Here is a 20055-nt window from a genome sequence, read left to right as displayed (position 1 = left end):
TCAAAGGGCCGGTTGTAACTATATAAATATAGAATATATATATAAAATAATGTATTATATTACATCATTGCCTCTGAATTGGATTATTATCGGATAGGATAATAACTTAGTAATTAACTACGTCTGAAAGCAGAAGTCCAGGGCAAATAATTGCAAGTCTCTTCAGTGTGCATGTCACAAAACGAGATGCATTGTGGGACATGTAGTTTATGGGCAACCTGCTTCTGTAAAGTGGCATGTAACCGTATAATAAACGTATTATATTCTTTGCAAGCTCTTGCGGGGCCACATAAAATGAAGTCGTGGGCCGGATTTGGCCCCCGGGCCTTGAGTTTGACACCCCTGGTCCAGTGTAAAGAAACTAGACATTATGCATTTCTTGCATTAGGAGGGAAAATCTAAAAGTTATATATTGTTGCCTTTTACCAACCCTTGAAGTGCAAAACTAGGGGTCTTTTGAAGGTAAGACAATACATTTACAGAGCCGATTAAAAAACTAATAATTTGTGGGAGTAATAAACTGATAACTATAGAAAAAAAACCTCAAGAAAATCCTATGTTCTTGGAGATTTCAAAGTCAAAGAAAAAAATCTTAAATTATCTGGGAGGCGTGTGGCGCAGTGGATAGTGCGTTGGTGTTCGGATCAGGTTCAAGTAAGTCGCTTTGGATAAAAGCGTCTAACAAGTAACATGTAATGTCATGTAATGTAATATTAGATGAAAGTCAAGAATTTAAGTGAAAAAACCTGGAAAAATAATGTATTTTTGTGAAGTAAAATGAAATTATTACCTTTAATTTTAAATAATATTTATAATTGAGTTCCTTGATTTTCAGCTAAAATACACTTCCTAGTTTAGCTCAGGTTTGAACTCAACCAATAAGATGTTTTCCTCTTTGTGTTTCCAAAAGTAAAGGTTGTTTTTAAACCAGAAACTGTGACAGACTTAACAACAACAACAACAACAACAGCAGTGATTACTGTTCAGACACAAAGTCGATCTGTAGGCAGGAAGTAAGTCGGATATTATGAGCAACAAACCGGCTAAAGAAAATGAAAACTAGAAACTTAAAGTCTGCTGCTATTATATATGTTTCCTTGTTGTCAAATCCAATAAAAACACAAATAAATATAATATGTTATCTGCTTTTTTTCCTTGGATTGGTGGAAAAATACATAAAAACATCAGACGTTATGTTTCCGTTTGAAAAACAACAATAGAAATAGCTCAACATTCACACACGTCGAGATGCTCTCACACTCGTTCTGGACCGAAGTATCTCTGCAGGCGGGATCCTCTTCAAAAGGTATAACATGATGCATTGTGGGTAATTAAGAACAGGTATTGCTTCGTGACGAGCGACAGCAAGACGTGACGGCGTGATCGAGGTTTTAGAAAAAGGCACTGGATTGTTTTTTTTTTATAAATGCTATTGAGATTTCTGTCTTCATCTCATATTTGTGGAAACATGCACCGGCGGTAGAAAAAAAGTCTCTTTTTGTTCTTTACAATTTCTCGGACAGCGGTAGGAAACGGGACTTCAGGCCGGAGTTATCGGAGCTGGAAGACAAACTCTGAGCTCATTGTGTCTCTGAGAGGGAGTTATTCACACGGCGGGTCCTCAGTGTGGAGCTCAGGGTTCTCAATGCTGTAACTCAGGGATTAACGCTGCGGTGTGTGTTTTTATACACATGATTGGTCTCATCTGATTCACACATTAAAGGCCTGGTCAATCCAGCATTCAGAGCTTCACAATCTGCAGGAAAATCAGTAAATCCAAACCAAGTTAAACTCAATTTGGACATTATTATTTGCACCATTGACAAATAGCAAGCTGTCTTGGCAAAAAAGGAGGATGCTATCGTAGCTTATAAGCTATTTTCCTTTATCCAGTTAATTAAACGTCCTCTTTTAGGGTATACAAAGTTTAGGAGAGTGCCACAGTGACGCGTCCTGAGTAAACTCTTTCCGGTTCCTTCGACAAAAACCAATGCAATTTCGGATAATCTCCACATGTCTACCCTACTTTTATCATTTTCTAATCATAAATCTATCGATTAGATTTATGATTGGAGAATTATAAAAGTAGGGTAGACATGTGGAGATTATCCGGCTGAACAAAACGTGATCCGTCTCTTCAATTTGTGTCAACCACAGACCTTATTTCCAGCTATTTTCCAAAATCTTATGGAGAAATGTCATTGGTTTTTGTCGAAGGAACCGGAAGTGGTAAAATGCTAACTTACTTCCTGGTTTTAGGACGCGTCACTGTGGCACTCTATTCATGAGGATGAATAGCTGTGAGGATGTTCTGCCTGTTAGCAGTTTAGCTAACATGTTTGTTATGCAGTTAGCAAGCTAGCTAGTTCAAAGCCCTGAGAACCAGAAGCTCCATGGCTTTTGTAGCTGCTAAGTGCTAGCATTTAGGCTAAAGTAAAACAAGGCTATTATGAAAGATAGCCTTGTTTTATTTAGAGGTTGTTGGTTTTGGTCAAAGCACCAAAAAGAGCTGGAAGGCCTTTTTTTCCTACCTGTAGCTCGGCACAAACAAGCGTTAACTACATCACTGAGCTTTAAAACCAAATATTGACCAGGCCTTTATACCGTGTTTACTACTTTTGAACTTAAGTTTCATTAACACAACCACCTGCCTGAAACCTCCAGTGGATTTCTCTCCGTGTGAAATCCAGCTCGTGTGATTTATCAGTGACTTCCCGCAGCAGCTGTGATCCTCCAGACGACCCAGAGTGAAGCCCGTTGTTACTTTGAAAACTGTACAAAATGAACAAAAGCGTCACTAAGTTCTGCTCAGCTGCCCACCAGCACCTCCATGATGTGGTCCAGCTCGGCCAGGTCCATTTTGAACGGCTGGTTCTGACCGCCCGTCGCTCCGAAACCCGACATCGAACGCACCAGATCGTCCGCCGTCACCATGGGGGCCATCTTGGAAGGAGGGGCTCCTGATGGGCCGAGGTCGTACATCGACGTGTCAATGTCTGTGAAGAGGACGTCGTCCAGGGTGAAGTCAGTGAGGAAGGAGTGGGACTGGGAGGGAGGAGGAGGAAGAGGAAGAAGGGGAGGAAGAGGAGGAAGAGCAGGAGGTTTACTCTCCACCTCTTCCTCCTTCATGATAACATCAAATAAAACCTGAGCAGGAGGCGGTGATGGCGACTCTGAGGAGGAAGGACAGAGTTCCTCGATTTCCTCCAGGGCCGAGGAGAAGCTGTCTTTGGGGGACGGAGAGGGCGATGGTGGCATCCTGGGGGAGAGGAGCAGGTGCTGGGAGGAGGAAGAGGAGGAGGAAGAGGAGGGTGGAAGAGTGAAGAACATGGGAAGATCCTCCTCCAGCAGCGAGGCGGGGGTGAGGCAGGAGTCCGTCAGCAGTCCGGACATCGAGGAGGAGAGGATGCTGAAGGAGGAAGATGAGGAAGATGGGGAGGAAGATGGAGGCTGATGGAAGCTCTCGTCCTCGCTCACAGTTGATGAAGAGGAGAAGAAGAGCGCCCCGACGCCCCCCCCCTCCTGCCTGAAGTCTCTGTGGATGCGCTGGATGACGTTGTTGATGAGCACGCGGCGCTGCAGGCGGAGGTCGGCGGGCCGCGGGCCGTACAGCTTCATCAGAGACATGTTGAGGAGGGTCTGCCGGGCGGAGAAGGTCTGAAACACAACGCCTCCTGAGGGGGGGCGCCGCTCTTCCTCCAGGACGTCCTCATCATCGTCAAGTTTACGCTTCACCCCGTTACCCAACATGGATCTGAGGACAGAGACGGAGACAGAGGTCAGAGAGAGGCCACAAGAATAATAGTGATAATTCATTAAATGTTTTATTAGAGCGATTAGGGTGAAGTGCCCAAGCACACAACGGCCTGGCGCAGTGGCGGCCGAGGCGGGTTTCGAACTGATGATCTGATCTGATGGTCAACGCTCTAGCCCACTGCACCAACATCATAAATGAGAGAAAGCTGCACAGTATCAAAGATTCACGGATGAAGAAAAACATTTATCCCGGACGAAGAAACTGAAATGTGGCAACAACAGATATTGAAAATAAATATGATATACTCGGGATGCACAATGGACCGTATGTTATGAAATCTCAATATGGAAAGTTGCAGGAAGCACAATATTTGGTAAAAGCAAAATATGCAAAAAAAAAAGTATTATAATTAAATATTGTGGTTCATCAGAGAAGTGCTGGCTGCAAAAGTATTCTACAGACTATTTTTTAAAATCCTTGTTCGGTACAGATCCATCAATATAAAAATAATCACATTATGATAATTTCATTTTATTTTCAATGATAATGCGAATCATATTTCAAACCGATCATTACCTCCAATATCGTGAAACCCTTTTTTCATCACAGCAAAGCATTGACTTTACACAACATGAAGGTATTGAATACTTTGTAAAGTATATATGATAGTTTTGAGTGTTTTGAGGCAAAAAGTTCATGTTAAGGGTCTTTCTTGGGCTTTGAAACTTTGGAGAAATCAAATCTGGATGATGAGCGGCCTCCTCACAAACTGTGATGAGAAATGTGTGTGTGTGTGTGTGTGTGAGCAGTCAGCTGACCTGCTCCCATGTGAGCCTCAGTCAGCTGATTGGGTGGGAGTCAGTCTGACACCTTCTGACTCCCTGAACAACAAAACACAGGAAACAGGCCACTTCCGTACTGAAACACACACACACACACACACACACACACACACACACACACACACACACACACACACACACACACACACACACACACACACACACACACACACACACACACACACACACACACACACACACACACACACACACACACACACACACACACACACACACACACACACAACACACCACACACTACACCACACACAGCACACACCACACACACAATTGAGTGACTCAAAAATGTGAAACTTATGTGAAATCAGCCTCTGAAATGTCATGACCTTTACATTAATGTTAAAGGTCATAACAAAGTGTGAAAAATGACAGACCTTCCTCACTCATGACACACCTTTAGATGTTATGCACAATTAAGAATATAACATAGTTGTATCAGATTTAGAAACTGACGTGAACACTTTCAATCACTACTACTTTATTTATGATATCTCTGACCTTCATCCGGTAGAGGGATTTAAAGGGGTAGTTTGGACAGTTTGAAGTGAGGGAAAACCCCCCCAAAAAGGTCTCTTTTACATTATATGCTAATCAAGGAACATCGGATGTGTACTTGAGTACTTGAGTAGTTGAGTAGTGTGTACTTATTTACTCTGTTTGAGTGCAGATGAAGCAGCTGTGGGGGGGATTTGAACCGGTGACCTCGCTATTTCTCGGCCAACAGGGGTCTGAAAGTGCTGAGAGACTGAAAGAGGCAGCGCACACACACCCACACCCACACCCACACACACACACACACACACACACACACACACACACACACACACACCACACACACACACACACACACACACACACACACACACACACACACACACACACACACACACATCTTATATATGATTATTCATGTGCTCGCCCGCCTCCTCTCTGCTTTAGACCCTTGTGGGGCCCCTCAGAGGCCATCTGCTCCGACACCCAGAGGACGAGGTGAGGGGGTGATGGGCGAGACAGAGAGTGAGGTAGAGAGAGAGAGAGAGAGAGAGAGAGAGAGATGTTTTCCTCCCCCCTGTCTGTCTGTAATTTTCATAATGAAACTGAACTGTGATCGAGCATCCTTTCAAATCAAGACTGAATCTTGTGACTGACAGAGGTTCAAAAATGTTACCCCCCCCCCCTCTCTCTCTCTCTCTCCTCCCCCATTCTCCCCCTCTGGCAGCTGTCTGTCTGATGAAGTGAAAATCCCAAAATAGTTTCAGAAACTCTGCATTTGTGAGTAAAAAAACATGTCGTCTTTGTCATGAAGATCTGACAGGTCAGGTGTGTGTAGGTGTGTGTTTGTATGTGTGTGTGTGTGTGTGTGTGTGTGTGTGTGTGTGTGTGTGTGTGTGTGTGTGTGTGTGTGTGTGTGTTGCATACCTTTCCATTGAGTAAAGTATCAGAGCTGGTGTTGTGTTACAGCGCTCTGCTCTCACAGTGCAGAGGGAGACTCAGTATATAAACTCTGGTGGTCACATGACCTCCTGTCCAGGTGACCTCAGGTACCTGGATCCACTCGTTTTTAAATCTAAGGTGAGTTTGATGTAGTGATTTCAGTTTTTATCTCCAGTTACGGCTGCAAATATCGATAGTTTTCTATTAGCTGATTATTTTTCGGGCTTTCCATTTCCTCGAGACATAGGTATCGTCATCAAATGCCCAAAACCCAAAGATATGAAAGATACTTCACTGTTAAGACCAAACTAGTCAACACATTTAGTCAGTACATTTGAATTAAAAAAGAATACTGAAATCGATTTTGCACACCTATATTCAATGAGACTTGTGGAGAGGGACGAGTGCAACACAAGTTCAAAACTAACTGCTGCATGTGTCCAACCTGCTGAGGGACATTTATTGTATACATTCTGGTGTTCGACCTTCATCAGGCCGATGCAGTGAGTCTGTTTGAAACAATGCATCGGTAATCTCTCGTAGTTGCTGATTGATTTTCTATCAATTAACTAAATCAACTTATTATTGCAGCTCTGTTATGCATCGTTCAGGGTGAGAACAACAAACTTTTTCGGATGTATAGATAGACGTTTTGAGTTTTCTTAAACACTCAACATCGTTACTGATGTTTTTCTCCCCTTTTTTTTACCAAATAGGACAAAGAAAAAGAGAAAATCTTTACATTTAAGGAGCTGGAAGAATCAAATCTCAGGTACGTTTGATTTAAAAATGACTTCAAACTATTTAACTTCAAAGTTGTGCCAAAATATGTAATGACAATTGGCTTACGTTCACACTGATCACATTCAGAGTCAGGGACGTGCACAGGTACGGGCTATTGTTGCCCGGGCAACGGCCCGTTTGCCCTGACGAGTTTATTATTTATTTTTTCTACAATTAGTATTGTAGCGTCTCGCTGCGATAAAACACACCTTGTCAGCGCTGTCATCTGCCGGTGCGTTAAAGACCACCTCTAGTGTCGGATTTTGGAAAATTGATTTTGAGTTTTCTCATGGCAGTTAGAGTATAGGCGACAAACCAGGGGACTTATCTTCCTCTTGACACCGTCTGTTATTTACAAAAAAACACCTAAATATACTTGTTATTGTGTTTCTGTCTTTTCATCTGTAAACTCCCTATCTCTCTTCTCTTGATCGCCCTCTCTCAGGAGAACACTTCACTGTCCCGCTTCATTGTAGGATTTCTGCCATGTCTCTACTTCAGTTTGACCATCTCTGTTATGAAGTTATGGAATACTAAATAAATAAGTAATTAGATACCGTACCGTTACTGCGCTCATAAAGAATGATAAGAATAAGAATAATGCATATTGAACTGGTTTCATTAATTAGTGAGTTTATTTAAGGTAATTAGTTAGAAGCCCTATTTTATCAGTATGTCTGCACAGCAGTTACAATGGTCTGGTCAAACTACATTAAAACAGAATTGTCCCCATTTTCTCTTTAATAGTTACTAACATTAGATATTTTAATGAGATATGGACCGCAAAACAAAAAATGTCCCTGGTTTTCCTTTTATGAACTACCGAATGCAAGTAGTCGCCTTAGCTTATTTTGTTATGAGATGATAATGTGAATTACTCTTCAAATTAGTTAATGTAAAAATCGTTTGGTTTCTTTTACATTAAAAACAAGTTAGAATTTTTCAAAAGGTCTTATGTTTTTTTTCGGGGGGGAGGCCCTTTTTCCAGTTTAGAGCAATAGCCCCTCCAAATGTCTGCGCACGTCCCTGTTCAGAGTTGTTTAAAATTCTGCATATTTTCCTTCTTAATCTTCCAGAAACCGCTGACACACCTGTAACAACTCACCTGTGGCGTGAGAAACATTCATTAACATCAAATTGTAATACAATTAGTCACAGCACACACCAAAAACGAAACCAGCAACCTCAGAGTCATGTGACTTGACTTGTTTGTAAATCAGCTGCTTCAGCGTAAATGAAACTAAAATCAGCAAAGTTACTTTTCTAATTTAAAGGGGACCTATCATGCAAAATGCACTTTGTGATGTCTTTTATACATACATATGTGTCCCCGGTGTGTCGGGGAACTCACGCAGCGTCAGAAAATAAAACCCTCTCTTTTCCTCCGTACCCAAATCTTTTAAAAACGGGGGTACAACGAGCGGATACAGATTCCATCCGATATGACGTCAAATCGGCGGCGGACCCACAGAGAGTTGCTATCAGAAACAATGCCTGACGTGTTTTGGACGTAATCTCGTCTTTGTTTACATTAGCGAGCCTCGCTAACACTCAGAGCTAACCTGTACTGGAGAGCTGTTTAAAAAGCAGGAAATAAAAAAAGAACTCACCTTGTGATAAACCCGCAAGAGAAAAAGCATTTGAGCTCCATACTGTTTCAGAAATAATCCTTGATGTGGTTTAGAACAGGATGGCGTTTTATCACAGCAGAATTTAACTTTATCTCCAGTAGAATTCTGATCAGGCATTAGCTCCGCCTCCTATTTATATTTTTTCAAGCTAAGGACCCAAGATCTGCGTTTCTCTAACAGGGCTGCAAAAGAGGGGTTTGAGCAGTATGAGGCATGGCTACAATGGCTGAACTGTTTGGTATTTTGAAAAAAAAACTTCACAGACATGTTTTGTATAGGTATGGCCCTACAATATATGTTTCAAATATAGCATGATAGGTCCACTTTAAGATGTAAGACTCCTTTCAGGTGTGATGTCACATGCAGAGAGACATGTTGTGTGTGACACCTTGTGATTTCAGAGAGGACAGTGAGGTCAGCGTGTCTCTGTCTCACTGTGGAGCCGTGTCCCTCCCGAGCAGCGGCTCCACAGGAATGTCTTGCTCAGCCGCTTCAGTGTTTAGTCATCCTGACGACCCCCCCCCCCCCCACACACACACAGTGACCGCCATCTTTCTCTTCCACAAACACACTCCTGCAGTGCACACTTTACAGGAGCTGTATCCTGTGGACAGTGTTTGTGTGTGTGTGTGTGTGTGTGTGTGTGTGTGTGTGTGTGTGTGTGTGTGTGTGCGTGTGTGTGTGTGTGTGTGTGTGTTTGTGTGTGCGTGCGTGTGGCCTAGCATTACTATACTTGTGGGGACCTAAATCTGTTTACACAGTCACGTGTGGGGACTCGCCTCCCTTATGGGGACATACTGGAGGTCCCCATGAGGGGAATCATTAATTTTAGGGTGAAGACTTTGTTAGGGTTAGGGTAAGGGTTGGTTATGGTTAAGGTTAGGATAAGTCTCCAGGAAATGCATGTAAGTCAATGTAATGTCCCCTGAAGTGATGTATACATGGTATGTGTGTGTGTGTGTGTGTGTGTGTGTTTTAATTCACTCCTATTTCCCAGTTATGATCTGGTTAAGAGATTAAATTCAGATAACAGACAAAAGCTCTTGTCCTGGTTTTCCCTACATAAGCTGTGATAAGGGGTCGTGTTGATGATCACTATCTGCTCTGTGCAGGAGGGACATGTTGCTGCTTTAAGTCTGCAACAAAAAGAAAAGCTTCCCACTTTTGCACGTCAATGAAAACGACTTTATTTAAGAAACTGTTTTTAAGCTTTTGAATGAAGTTTTAACACTTTGTCAGGTGACAAACTCATTGATATTACCAACATGTGATCATTTCATCCAAATGACACATTTTGGGAATGTACGCCAATGTTTGGAGCTGTGAGGAGCTGCGGCTGTGTGAGAGCGGCTTAAAAAAAGCGTGCATCAACATAGTTTTAATAATGACTCTCACTGGCAGAGGTGTAGACACAGGTCCGGGGGGTTTATCTGTCAGATCTGAGGTTTATGGACATAAGAGAGAGTTTGTGTGGGTGTCTCTTTGTCTATTGTGAAAAAGAACTAACAAATCTTTTTAGTGTCCAGTTTGTAAATGAATGATACTGATGCAGTCAATTGAAGAGTTTTATGGAGCGGGCCGCACTAGAGTTTGAATTTGCACATAGCTGTCACAGAGAAACAGATTCCATGTTAAACAAAAAGCATCAAAACCCAAAAGGTGAAATCATTAAATCATTATCATGACTCAAAGGAACCGATACTGTGTTTGTCTACTGTGTGTGTGTGTGTGTGTGTGTGTGTGTGTGTGTGTGTGTGTGTGTGTGTGTGTGTGTGTGTGTGTGTGTGTGTGCCCACGCTGCTCTGCCTGACATGTAGGAACTTGTTGCTGCACACTGACCTGTTTAAAGAGACTCTTATAATTACTGCACTCAGGAAGTAAAATACATTTTCGTTGCTCATTTTAGGCCCACAATTTAATTGGTAACACTATTTCTCATTCTTATAATGTCAAACAAATACTAAAATAAAAGCTAAACATCCAGTTCTCTTAACTTTATGTTGTGAGGGTTTAGTATTTGTGTCTCTTTAGTTATAACTCAGCTATAAAAATATAAGTGTGTTCCTTGTTTCTGTCGATAACTGTGTTTAAAGGGAAACTCCAGAAAGACTCCAGGAAGTGAGAAATCCTGTATGTGTGCTGCTCACGTCTCCTCAACACACTGCAGGATATTCTCCAGTGTGTGTGTGTGTGTGTGTGTGTGTGTGTGTGTGTGTGTGTGTGTGTGTGTGTGTGTGTGTGTGTGTGTGTGAGTCATCATGTACAGGGCGTCCAGCAGCAGTCACTTCAGCTCAAAGATAAAAAGCAAACAAATCATTTGCATATTTGATGCTCCCACTTCATACAGAAACTGAGACACAAGCTGTTTAATGTTTCAGTTTCTTGAGTCACCGATGAGTCAGTCTGATGTTACAGAAATGACATGGACTGCAACTTAGGAGAAATGTCATGTGTTTTGTTTGGGTGTTGGTCATAACAGAGGTGTGTAAAAGAAGTAAATACAAAATAATTCAAGCTTAACTTTACTCCAAACATGAAGGTTTATTAGTGTCCAACACTTTGGTTTATTACCAAAAACATGCAAACTAATAACATCCTTATCAGCCTCAAGTGTAGTCTGAATGTTATGCAAATAGTATAATATATATGAATCATTATTAAATGTTTTCTTACTCTGGCTTCTGTATATTTAGTTTTGGTTACCATTCAAGAGTTTGTATTGATGACACTTTACTGTTTCCTGCATTATGTACATTGGCGTGCTGATTTTAGCATTTAACATGTGCTTTCAACAGGTTAGGTTAACCCTTTCCTGTAGTGTGTTATATAGTTATATAATGGTCTGCAAAGACTAAAATCCCTGTGCTCCCTGCAGAGGGAGTTTCTTTCCCCCCCCCCCGCCTGAAACGTCTCCATTGGCCTCCTATTGGCTAGCGCTCCAACACATTGTACGTGATAGGCTAAGGGGCGGGACATCTCTAAGCGGTTGACCAATCACAACAGAGCCGGCCAGCTAACCAATCAGAGCAGACTGGGCTCTGGTTTCAGACAGAGGGTGAAAAGAGGTGCTGCAGCACAGGCAGTATGAGAAAAATAAAGAGCCTTGTGAACATGAAAGCATGCAGACATGTCCCAGGAGAGACCCCTTTAAGCACCACTGTGACTAACTACAGCCTCACTAGTAAGTCCTGTTACTTTATGAATGACTTAAATAAGGAAATTGATTAACTGGATCAGCCAATTGAAGCTGTAGACACTGCAGCACACAGAGAAGCAGCACAGCTGTGTCTTCCTCATCTTATATCAGAGTTGAGTGTAACTGGCATCCTGCAGAGTGTGTGAGTCCAATGTCGAAGTCTTACATAATACACACAAAGTGCTGATTGTACTGCGAGCAGAGTGAACGTCTGTCAGTCTGCTGTAACTCCGCCTGCTCCACTTTTTAAACTGCTGCTGCTCCACACCACATTCTTCTCTTTAAAGCTCGACTCCACACCAGGAAACTTACAGCACTGACCTTTGATCCCCCAGCTGCAGATCTGAGTCACCACAACCAGTGTCAACACAACTCTGCAACACTGGATTTATACACGCTGTCTAAATGTAACAAATCATGTATACAGGTATCATTTACACTTTTTATACATTCATTCTCCGATTCTTGTGGCCACTATTGAATGCCATAAAACGTAAACTCTCCAGTCAAACTGATGTCTACAACTCACACTAACTTCACCTGGAGTGAACCCGTAAACTAAATCAAATTGCTTAGTTCAACAGTGGATGTTACATATGACATTAAGAAAGCAAGCATTTGTTGGTTGTTTCTTAAATTGAAAGTGTATTGTTTCCCGATATCCCTTTTATAAATAGGAATTTAAGGCCATTATCTTTTGGTTTGTTTATTTACTGCAGTTCACACACGATCATTATATTCTAGATATCATTACATTAGGGCTTCTAGATTACACAGTGGATTTTAGTGATAAAATATCAAACAATATGACACATGACAAGTTGAGGATGTCATTGGTGACAGGTGAAAATGTATTTCCGGTTCAGGCTTTTCCACACTAAATACTACTTTATCTATTTATTGATTATTATACTTTTGATTGTTAAAAAGTAGAAAGTCTAAAGAGTTGGCCTGATTCAGTACATATGGTTAAAATATCAAAGCCTGTATCTGCCTCAAAAATCAAGTTTCAGTCTATTTAATTAATATTAAAAACATGAGTTACTTATCACACAAGCTGGGGACATGACAGGTGTGTTTGTTGATACTCATACCAGAACATAGAGAAGTAAAGTGGGAGGGGCTGCAGCTAAATACGTTTTCCATTATTGATTAATCGGTGGAATTTGTCCTTGATAAATCAATCAATTGTTTGGAAATGTTAAATAGTTGGCCCCATTATAGTGTCTTTTATTTGCTTTGTTTATCTGGATAACTTGAAGATGATTCAATTGTTGTGATATATAACAAAGAACAACTGCAAATCATCACATCGAGATATTGGTAGTAGGTAATGTTTGGCATTTTTGCTTAAAAAATTACTAAAAAGACTTTGAGATTATACAAGTTGCACACACATGTGTTATTAAATGATCATTGCAGCTTTAGATGACTACTAGAACTAAGTGAATTAAAACCCTTATAAGACCAATCATTGAACGTTACATTACAGAGGATAAAAGTCATTTCTGTCAACATTTTTGGGGATTTAAAAGCCATGTTTTCACCATTTCCCTGACCTAAAGACTTGCTCACATGTCTGTCTCTTCACTCTGGTAAATATAAATCACTGCGGGTGACAGTGAGCGCGGTTTGCAGCTGTCAGAGTAGCAGCTGGTTCCCAGACCCTCCGGACCTCCAGGCCACCGGCTGCTCCCCGCCACCTGCCCGCCACCAGGCACCCACACCCGGCCACAACCTCCACACAGCACCGTGGGGAAATACGGTTCTTCTCATTACATTTTCTACATCTAAAAAAATGTACTCTTTCTGATTGTTAGGATATATTTGACTTTTAATTGAAAGTTAATGTGCACAATTGTTATGATTGGTTTATTAGAGAGTAATGTATTCTGTATGTTATAATATCCTTCTGAATGTATGTCTTTTTTAGTGAGAATATGTAGGCTATTGTTTTAAAAGGTTTATTTCTATTCTATTTTTAAGAAATGTTGTAATTATTGTACATTGACTGTCAAAATGCTGCTGTGCCATAACAATTACCCAATTTGGGATTAATAAAGTACATAATAATAATAATAATAAAACTTTATTTATATAGTACCTTTTTATACAAATAACAATGAGTAAAAATAAAGAGTAAGGAACATATGTAAAGGTATACACAAATATATCTATCTATCTGTTAACCAGTCAGCCCCTGTTTAAGTAATGGTTTTAACTACAATCAAATATTTTTAACACTATATAAAATAACAGCAGCTTTCTCTCATAAGTTACAACACTAACGGCTCTATAACCGACCAACGGCTGCCACTGTGACCGACAAACGGCTCTCCTGCCGGGCAGCACCAGGACAAGTTAGTGGGTATAAAAGGTGGTCTGTCACTCACCACATGTAGCTAGTCCCATCCAGGGTCTCCTCTGCTGCATGGGTGTCGTCGGTGAGGCCGGGAACAGGAGCTGTTTTACGGTCAGGAGGAAGACGAAGAAAGGGAAGAAGATGGAGGAGAAACCAGCAGTTAGTCCGTTTAAATTGTCAGTTTCTACTCCGCCATCGTTTCTCCTTCTCCGGCGGCGGCTGCCTCGACCTCAACACTCACCGAGCTCCGCACACAATGGCGAAGTGGAGGTGGTGGAGGAGGAGGAGAGGAGGAGATGTGTCACCGGGGAAAGACAGTCAAGCTGCGGTTAGGTTAAGAGACGGCAAGAAGCGCCATTAACGTAACTTCTGGTGATAGACTTCAAAATAAAAGTGGTTTCCGGTTAATTTCGCTGTTTACAGGTCCCCTATTATTATACTGTTTTTCATCAATATATTACAGGTCTCAGATATACAGAACATGTCTCTGAAGTGTTTGCCTCTTAGTTACCTTGGTTGGTGATTGGCTAATGGTTACACAAGCCAAAACATCGTTATGACATCATAAAGTGGCCAAAATCTGATCAGATCATTTTTAGACAGGTTTTTATATAAATGGATCAGGGCAAAAAGAGAGAGAATCTATTTCTATTTTATTTATTTTTTGAGAAAGGGGCAGGTAATATAACATTATTTTCTTCTCCCTGCTCCTTTTCGGGTATGGTGTGTTTATATATAAACACACCATACCCGAATTATTTACAAAACATGTCTAGAGACATGTTTTGTAAATAATTGTTATACATTAAGTTGTGCATACCATGAACAGAACAAATAAAAATGAAATGAAATGATCAAGATTGAAGGCTTTATTGCCATTTGCACATTAGCTACAGTGTAGGAAAACGTAGGTCACAGGCTCCTCCAACAGTGCAACATGAATATAGGACATAGAACAAATAAAACAAATAAAATAGTGCAAGAGAATGTTTTGAGATGTGCAAGTTAATACAAATAAATGAGTCATGTCGCTTTGAGTCTAAACTTTGCTCATCGCTGTGACACTTTCCATAGAAGAGTCCGTACTGAAGTCAGAGTTCAACGATGTTTAATAAAGAAACAAAACAATAATAACCAAGTTTGGACCACACGGTCAACAGAAAAGGTCAGAGCAATTGACCCTCTTTGTCATCCACAAAACCGGTGTGCGACAGGTGACCTAAATACCAATAAACCATATTTATTTAATGTCTTGTTAATTGCACTGTTGAGGAAAGTGCGATCTTCGTTGTTCATTCATTACATAATTACACCGTAGTTGTGTTTATGTAATGACAATAAACCTTTGAATCTTGAAGTCTTGGATCCATGTGACAATTATAGAAATAATAAGCATTGGAAAAACAAGCATTTTGGCTCCTACAGATGCTTTAAATTCTTTTGTAAAACTTTTTCCAAATGATAGTTTTGCCAACAAAAATGACTTAAAGGGGACCTATCATGCAAAATGCACTTTTTGATGTCTTTTATACATAAATATGTGTCCCCGGTGTGTCAGGGAAGTCACGCAACGTCAGAAAATAAAACCCTCTCTCTTTTCCGCCGTACCCAAATCTCTAAAAACGGGGCTACAACGGAGCTGATCCAGATTTGCGTCCGATATGATGTAATATCGGAAATGTGGACCCACGGCCCTATCAGAAAGTTGCTATCAAAAACAATGCCCGACTGTTTTGGACGTAATATGGTCGGTGTTTACATTAGCATCGCTAACACTCAGAGCTGGTGGCGAAGTCGATAGGGAGTTGGCTTGGCAACTGGAAGGTCACCAGTGCAAGACCAAGTGCTACCGAGGTGTCCCTGAGCAAGGCACCGTTCCCTACACTGCTCCCCGGGCGCCGTTCAAAATGGCAGCACACTGCTCCTAACACTAGGATGGGTCAAATACAATTTCCCCACAAGGGATTAATAAAAGTCCAACCTGTACTGGAGAGCTTGTGTGTGAAGAAGCAGGAAATAAAAAGGAACTCACCTTGTGGTATAACCGGCAAGAGAGAAAGCCTTTGAGCTCCATACTGTTTCAGAAATAATCCTTGATAATCCATGATATGGGGTTTCATCACCGCAGTATCTGCCGGTAGAATCTCCCGCATGAGCAGGCATAAGCTCCGCCCCTCTTTTTTTTATCAATATATATATTTTTAAAGCTTTATACTCAAAATCAGCACTTTTGAAACAGGAAGTGAAATAGAGGGATATGAGGCATGGCTAGAATGGGTGATCTGTTTGGTATTTTGAGCAAAACACTTCATAGACATGTTTTTTTATATATTTTTATATATCTGAGACCTATGCTATAGCCTAAAAATAGCATCATAGGTGACCTTTAATATCTAAAACTATGAAACTTCCTCAAATAATTCTTGAATATCACAAAGAAATTATTAAATATATAAAACAATGGCTCCATTTACCAACTTAATGACTTAGGAGTATCTCCTAATAATGTTTTAGTATGTTTGAATATATATAACATTCTCGAAAACGTGACTTAAGTAATAACTGTGGGATAGTAAGTCATCATTTGAGACACTAAGTCCTTATTTCAAATAAGTTTAGTGATTATTTAAGGAGGTTTTTCTTGATGTAAACATGCAAATAAATGTGAGAATTAACCAATTATTCACTATATTTATTTACTCTCTTTTAATTTGGCTACACAAGTTAAAATAACCCAATATAAAACCAACAATTGATGTGCGTTCTTGATAATAGATATCTGTCAAGAGAGGTAAATAAAGTAAAATCAGTCTTCATTTTTAAAACATGAGGAATCTAAAGCTTTTACTTTGAAAGCCACCTGGAAATGGCGAACATGGTGACCTCGCAGTGGAGAGCTTGATGATCTCCTGGTGTTCACAGCACACTGACAGAAGAGTGGGTCACTGTGGGACCTTTTTGGAGACAATTATACTAGTTTGTATGCAGGAGTTTACTCACCAAAGGGATATATGAGGATAAAGAGGACGTAACTGTAAAAATAGTGAAAGATGCCGTCACAATTACCCAAAGTGACACCTTTATGTCCAACCAATGTTACAAAGACACTTTACATGTTATTGAATTCAAGCGTTGAAAATTATCGTACAAAACAATCAATCAGAATGCTTAATTTTTCCTGGGTCAAAGTGTGTTTCCTGAAAGTCGCTCCATTTTAGAAGAAATAACACAAAAAAGGTAAATACAAAATAATTAAGATAAAATAAATACTTAGAAAATGAAGTTGGAATGTCAACAAATGTATACAAATATAATAAATAAAGTTAAAAGTCCATTAAAGATAAGAAAAATAGAATAAAATATGTATGTAAACATAATAAGTTACACTAGAAAAGGGCACATTGTAGTAACAGGTATACAGTGTTGTATTTGGGTTAAACAACACTCTTGAAATGCATTAACATTAATTACACATTAATAGCACTTTTAAAAAGGTAGAGACTTTAAGCCTCATGACATCTTTACCGGTTCAGCACTGCACCATTACTTCTTACAGTGTTGCTGCTTCACACACAGCAGACCCGCCTCTCATAGTAAATAAAAATCGCTCTACTCCCGCCAGGATCAAACGAACTGTCATTGGTTAACCTGCTGATTAGTGATTATTTAATACAGAGTGTTTTTTAAAAGAGCTTTTAGTTCAGTTCCCTTTGACTGCTGCAGTGTTTTCTGTCTGTTTGTGCGTGCGACTGTTTTCCTGCTTCTCCTGCTGAGTGAAAAACCACAAATATGTGAAGCATTCCAGTTATTCCGCATTGGACGTCACATCTCAATAATATTCAGGCAGAGAGTCTTCTACTGTCCGCTGTGCACAGGGACGGAAACTGTTTCATATACTAACAAAACACCCCCAAACTACATTTGGTCTGACAAGCTCTTTGTATAGTTTAAAAAAAAAAAAAAGTTCACCTATCCACAGTATTCCTTGCCCACATCATTCCTTTGGTCAACAGGTGAATTACTGACAAGATTCTATTTGATTCGCTTAATTGTAGTCTATATCGATAAGCTGTATGTACTCAAATATTGACATGTCTCCATGCTTTCATGTTCAAAAAGCTCTTTATTCTTCTCATACTGCCTGTGCTGCAGCACCTCTTTTCACCCTCTGTCTGTAACCAGAGCCCAGTGCTCTGATTGGTTAGCCGGCCGGCTCTGTGATTGGTCTACCACTTATGGCGCATTTCCACTACAGCGCGGAGCTCGCTTTAACCCCTAGATTCCACCGGGTCCGTCTGCGGCGCGTTACGGGCGCGTTACGGGCGCGTTACGGCTGCGCCGCGGTGCTCACGGCGATCGCGGCCACTCTAGTCAATGGGTGCTATTCCACCACACGCGGCGCGTTACGGCTCAGAAGCGTCCCAGAAGCGTCCCAGAAGCGTCCCAGAAGCGGCTCGGCGCAGGGCTCCTCTAAAATTAGGATCGAATCCTATTTTTGTCGCGGCGCAGCCGCAACGTAAGGTCGGGCAGGCAGGAAGTGGAACGTTCAGAGCATATATAGCATATATAAATATATATATACACACACACAAACTCATTTTGCAGACCCTATCCCTCCGTAGTCTTTCAAGTAGGAGGAGAAATGCCAGCGTTCTCCTCCGGTTTACAGGCACTGTGTAAATTATATAGAATAATTATGATGATGAATGCATTTTTTTACCACTAAAATACAGCAACACATCTTTGATTCATGTCGTTTATAACTGGAATATTACAGTTATTATTAACTTTGTCTGTACAAAGTAGCCTGTCCAGGAAATATGCCCAAATCAACAAAAACAGGCAAGACGCTCCGCTTCTGAAATGCTTCTGAAACGCGCCTGGTAGGTTATGACGCCGGAGGAGGCCGGACCAAAACCGCGGCGCAGACGGACCCGGTGGAATCTAGGGGTAAGCGTGCCGAGCCGTGCACGGCCCGTTTTTGGTTGCGTTTCCACTTGGCGTAGTTCCGGCTAGCGGGTACTATTTCACAGTTTTTCTGGCCCCATAAAATCGAGGTTCTTTCCGGGCCAACAACCAGGCTGAGTCTGGCTGAGTATGCTAAACTAGATAGAGAATCGCTGGCAAGGGGGCTACAACTACAACAAAATGAACATATTTGACCGTGATTTAATTGTAATACACGTTTCAAAATGAAGCCGAAGTAACAACATACTGATACCGGTTAGTAAAATCCATGAATTAATGCTTTGACAAGTCTGCAGACAGACGGCAGGCGAAAAACCTTTTAAAATGCGTGTGTTCTAAATGGAGATTGGCTAAGCTAACGCAGTATATGCTCCGACCGTCCACACTCACAACAACGGCCTATACAGACATAAATAAACCAGCGACTGTATTCACCATGACACAGGCAGTCTGTGGTTTGTACTTGTTTAACTTTTGTCTAGTTTCTGAACAGATATGAGGAGCTGTGAGCTCTGAGTGCTAACAGCTAACGGCTGTGTTGTTTTTATGGGGTTCTCATTGAAGATGACGTCACGGCTCCGCCTACACTGCGTTACTATAGTTACTGCCCCAGCTACTAAACTGTAATGGAAACGCAGCATTAAAGTGAACCAGTCCTAACAAGGCCTAACGAGGCCTAGCCATACCGAGCGAGGCCGAGCGAGGCCCTGTAGTGGAAATGCGCCATTAGAGATGTCCCGCCACTTAGCCTATCACGTACAATGTGTTGGAGCGCTAGCCAATAGAAGCGCAAGTGTTACATAGTGACAGCATTATGTCCAGGAAGTAAATAAAGGAGTCCAATGGAGTTGTTTAAGGCGGAGTCAACAGAGAGATTTTAGCCTTTGCAGACCATTAACATGCACCAAGTTGACCATTAACCCCCAACAAGTGGTCCAAAGCTGAACAAAATGTAATGAAAAGTCGGTCCCACTTTACAATAAGACTAGCCTTATAAAGGGTTTACGAATAGTTTGTAATTCATTTATTAATTAGGTTGTGAACACTTCATAAATCATTAA

The 20055-nt window shown here is 41.0% G+C and overlaps 1 protein-coding gene across 1 annotated transcript; it reads right to left on the bottom strand.

Annotated features, from left to right (window-relative positions):
- Positions 1-2184: 2184 nt before the first annotated feature.
- Positions 2185-14323, bottom strand: LOC117481818 (SERTA domain-containing protein 2-like). The gene is made up of 2 exons (XM_034129714.1): positions 14058-14323; positions 2185-3754 (listed from the first exon to the last, which is right to left on the bottom strand). The coding sequence occupies exon 2, from the start codon at positions 3748-3750 to the stop codon at positions 2809-2811; it is 942 nt and encodes a 313-aa protein (XP_033985605.1). The 5' UTR covers positions 3751-3754; positions 14058-14323; the 3' UTR covers positions 2185-2808.
- Between the last annotated feature and the right edge of the window lie 5732 nt (positions 14324-20055).

The sequence above is a fragment of the Trematomus bernacchii genome, unplaced genomic scaffold, assembly GCF_902827165.1.
Source record: "Trematomus bernacchii unplaced genomic scaffold, fTreBer1.1, whole genome shotgun sequence".
Classification (NCBI taxonomy): domain Eukaryota; kingdom Metazoa; phylum Chordata; class Actinopteri; order Perciformes; family Nototheniidae; genus Trematomus; species Trematomus bernacchii.
This window is presented reverse-complemented; position numbering and strand designations above follow the sequence as displayed.

Excerpts from the sequence above, each read along its gene's own strand:
- LOC117481818 (XM_034129714.1), bottom strand. The coding sequence starts at position 3,750 with ATGTTGGGTAACGGGGTGAAGCGTAAACTTGACGATGATGAGGACGTC.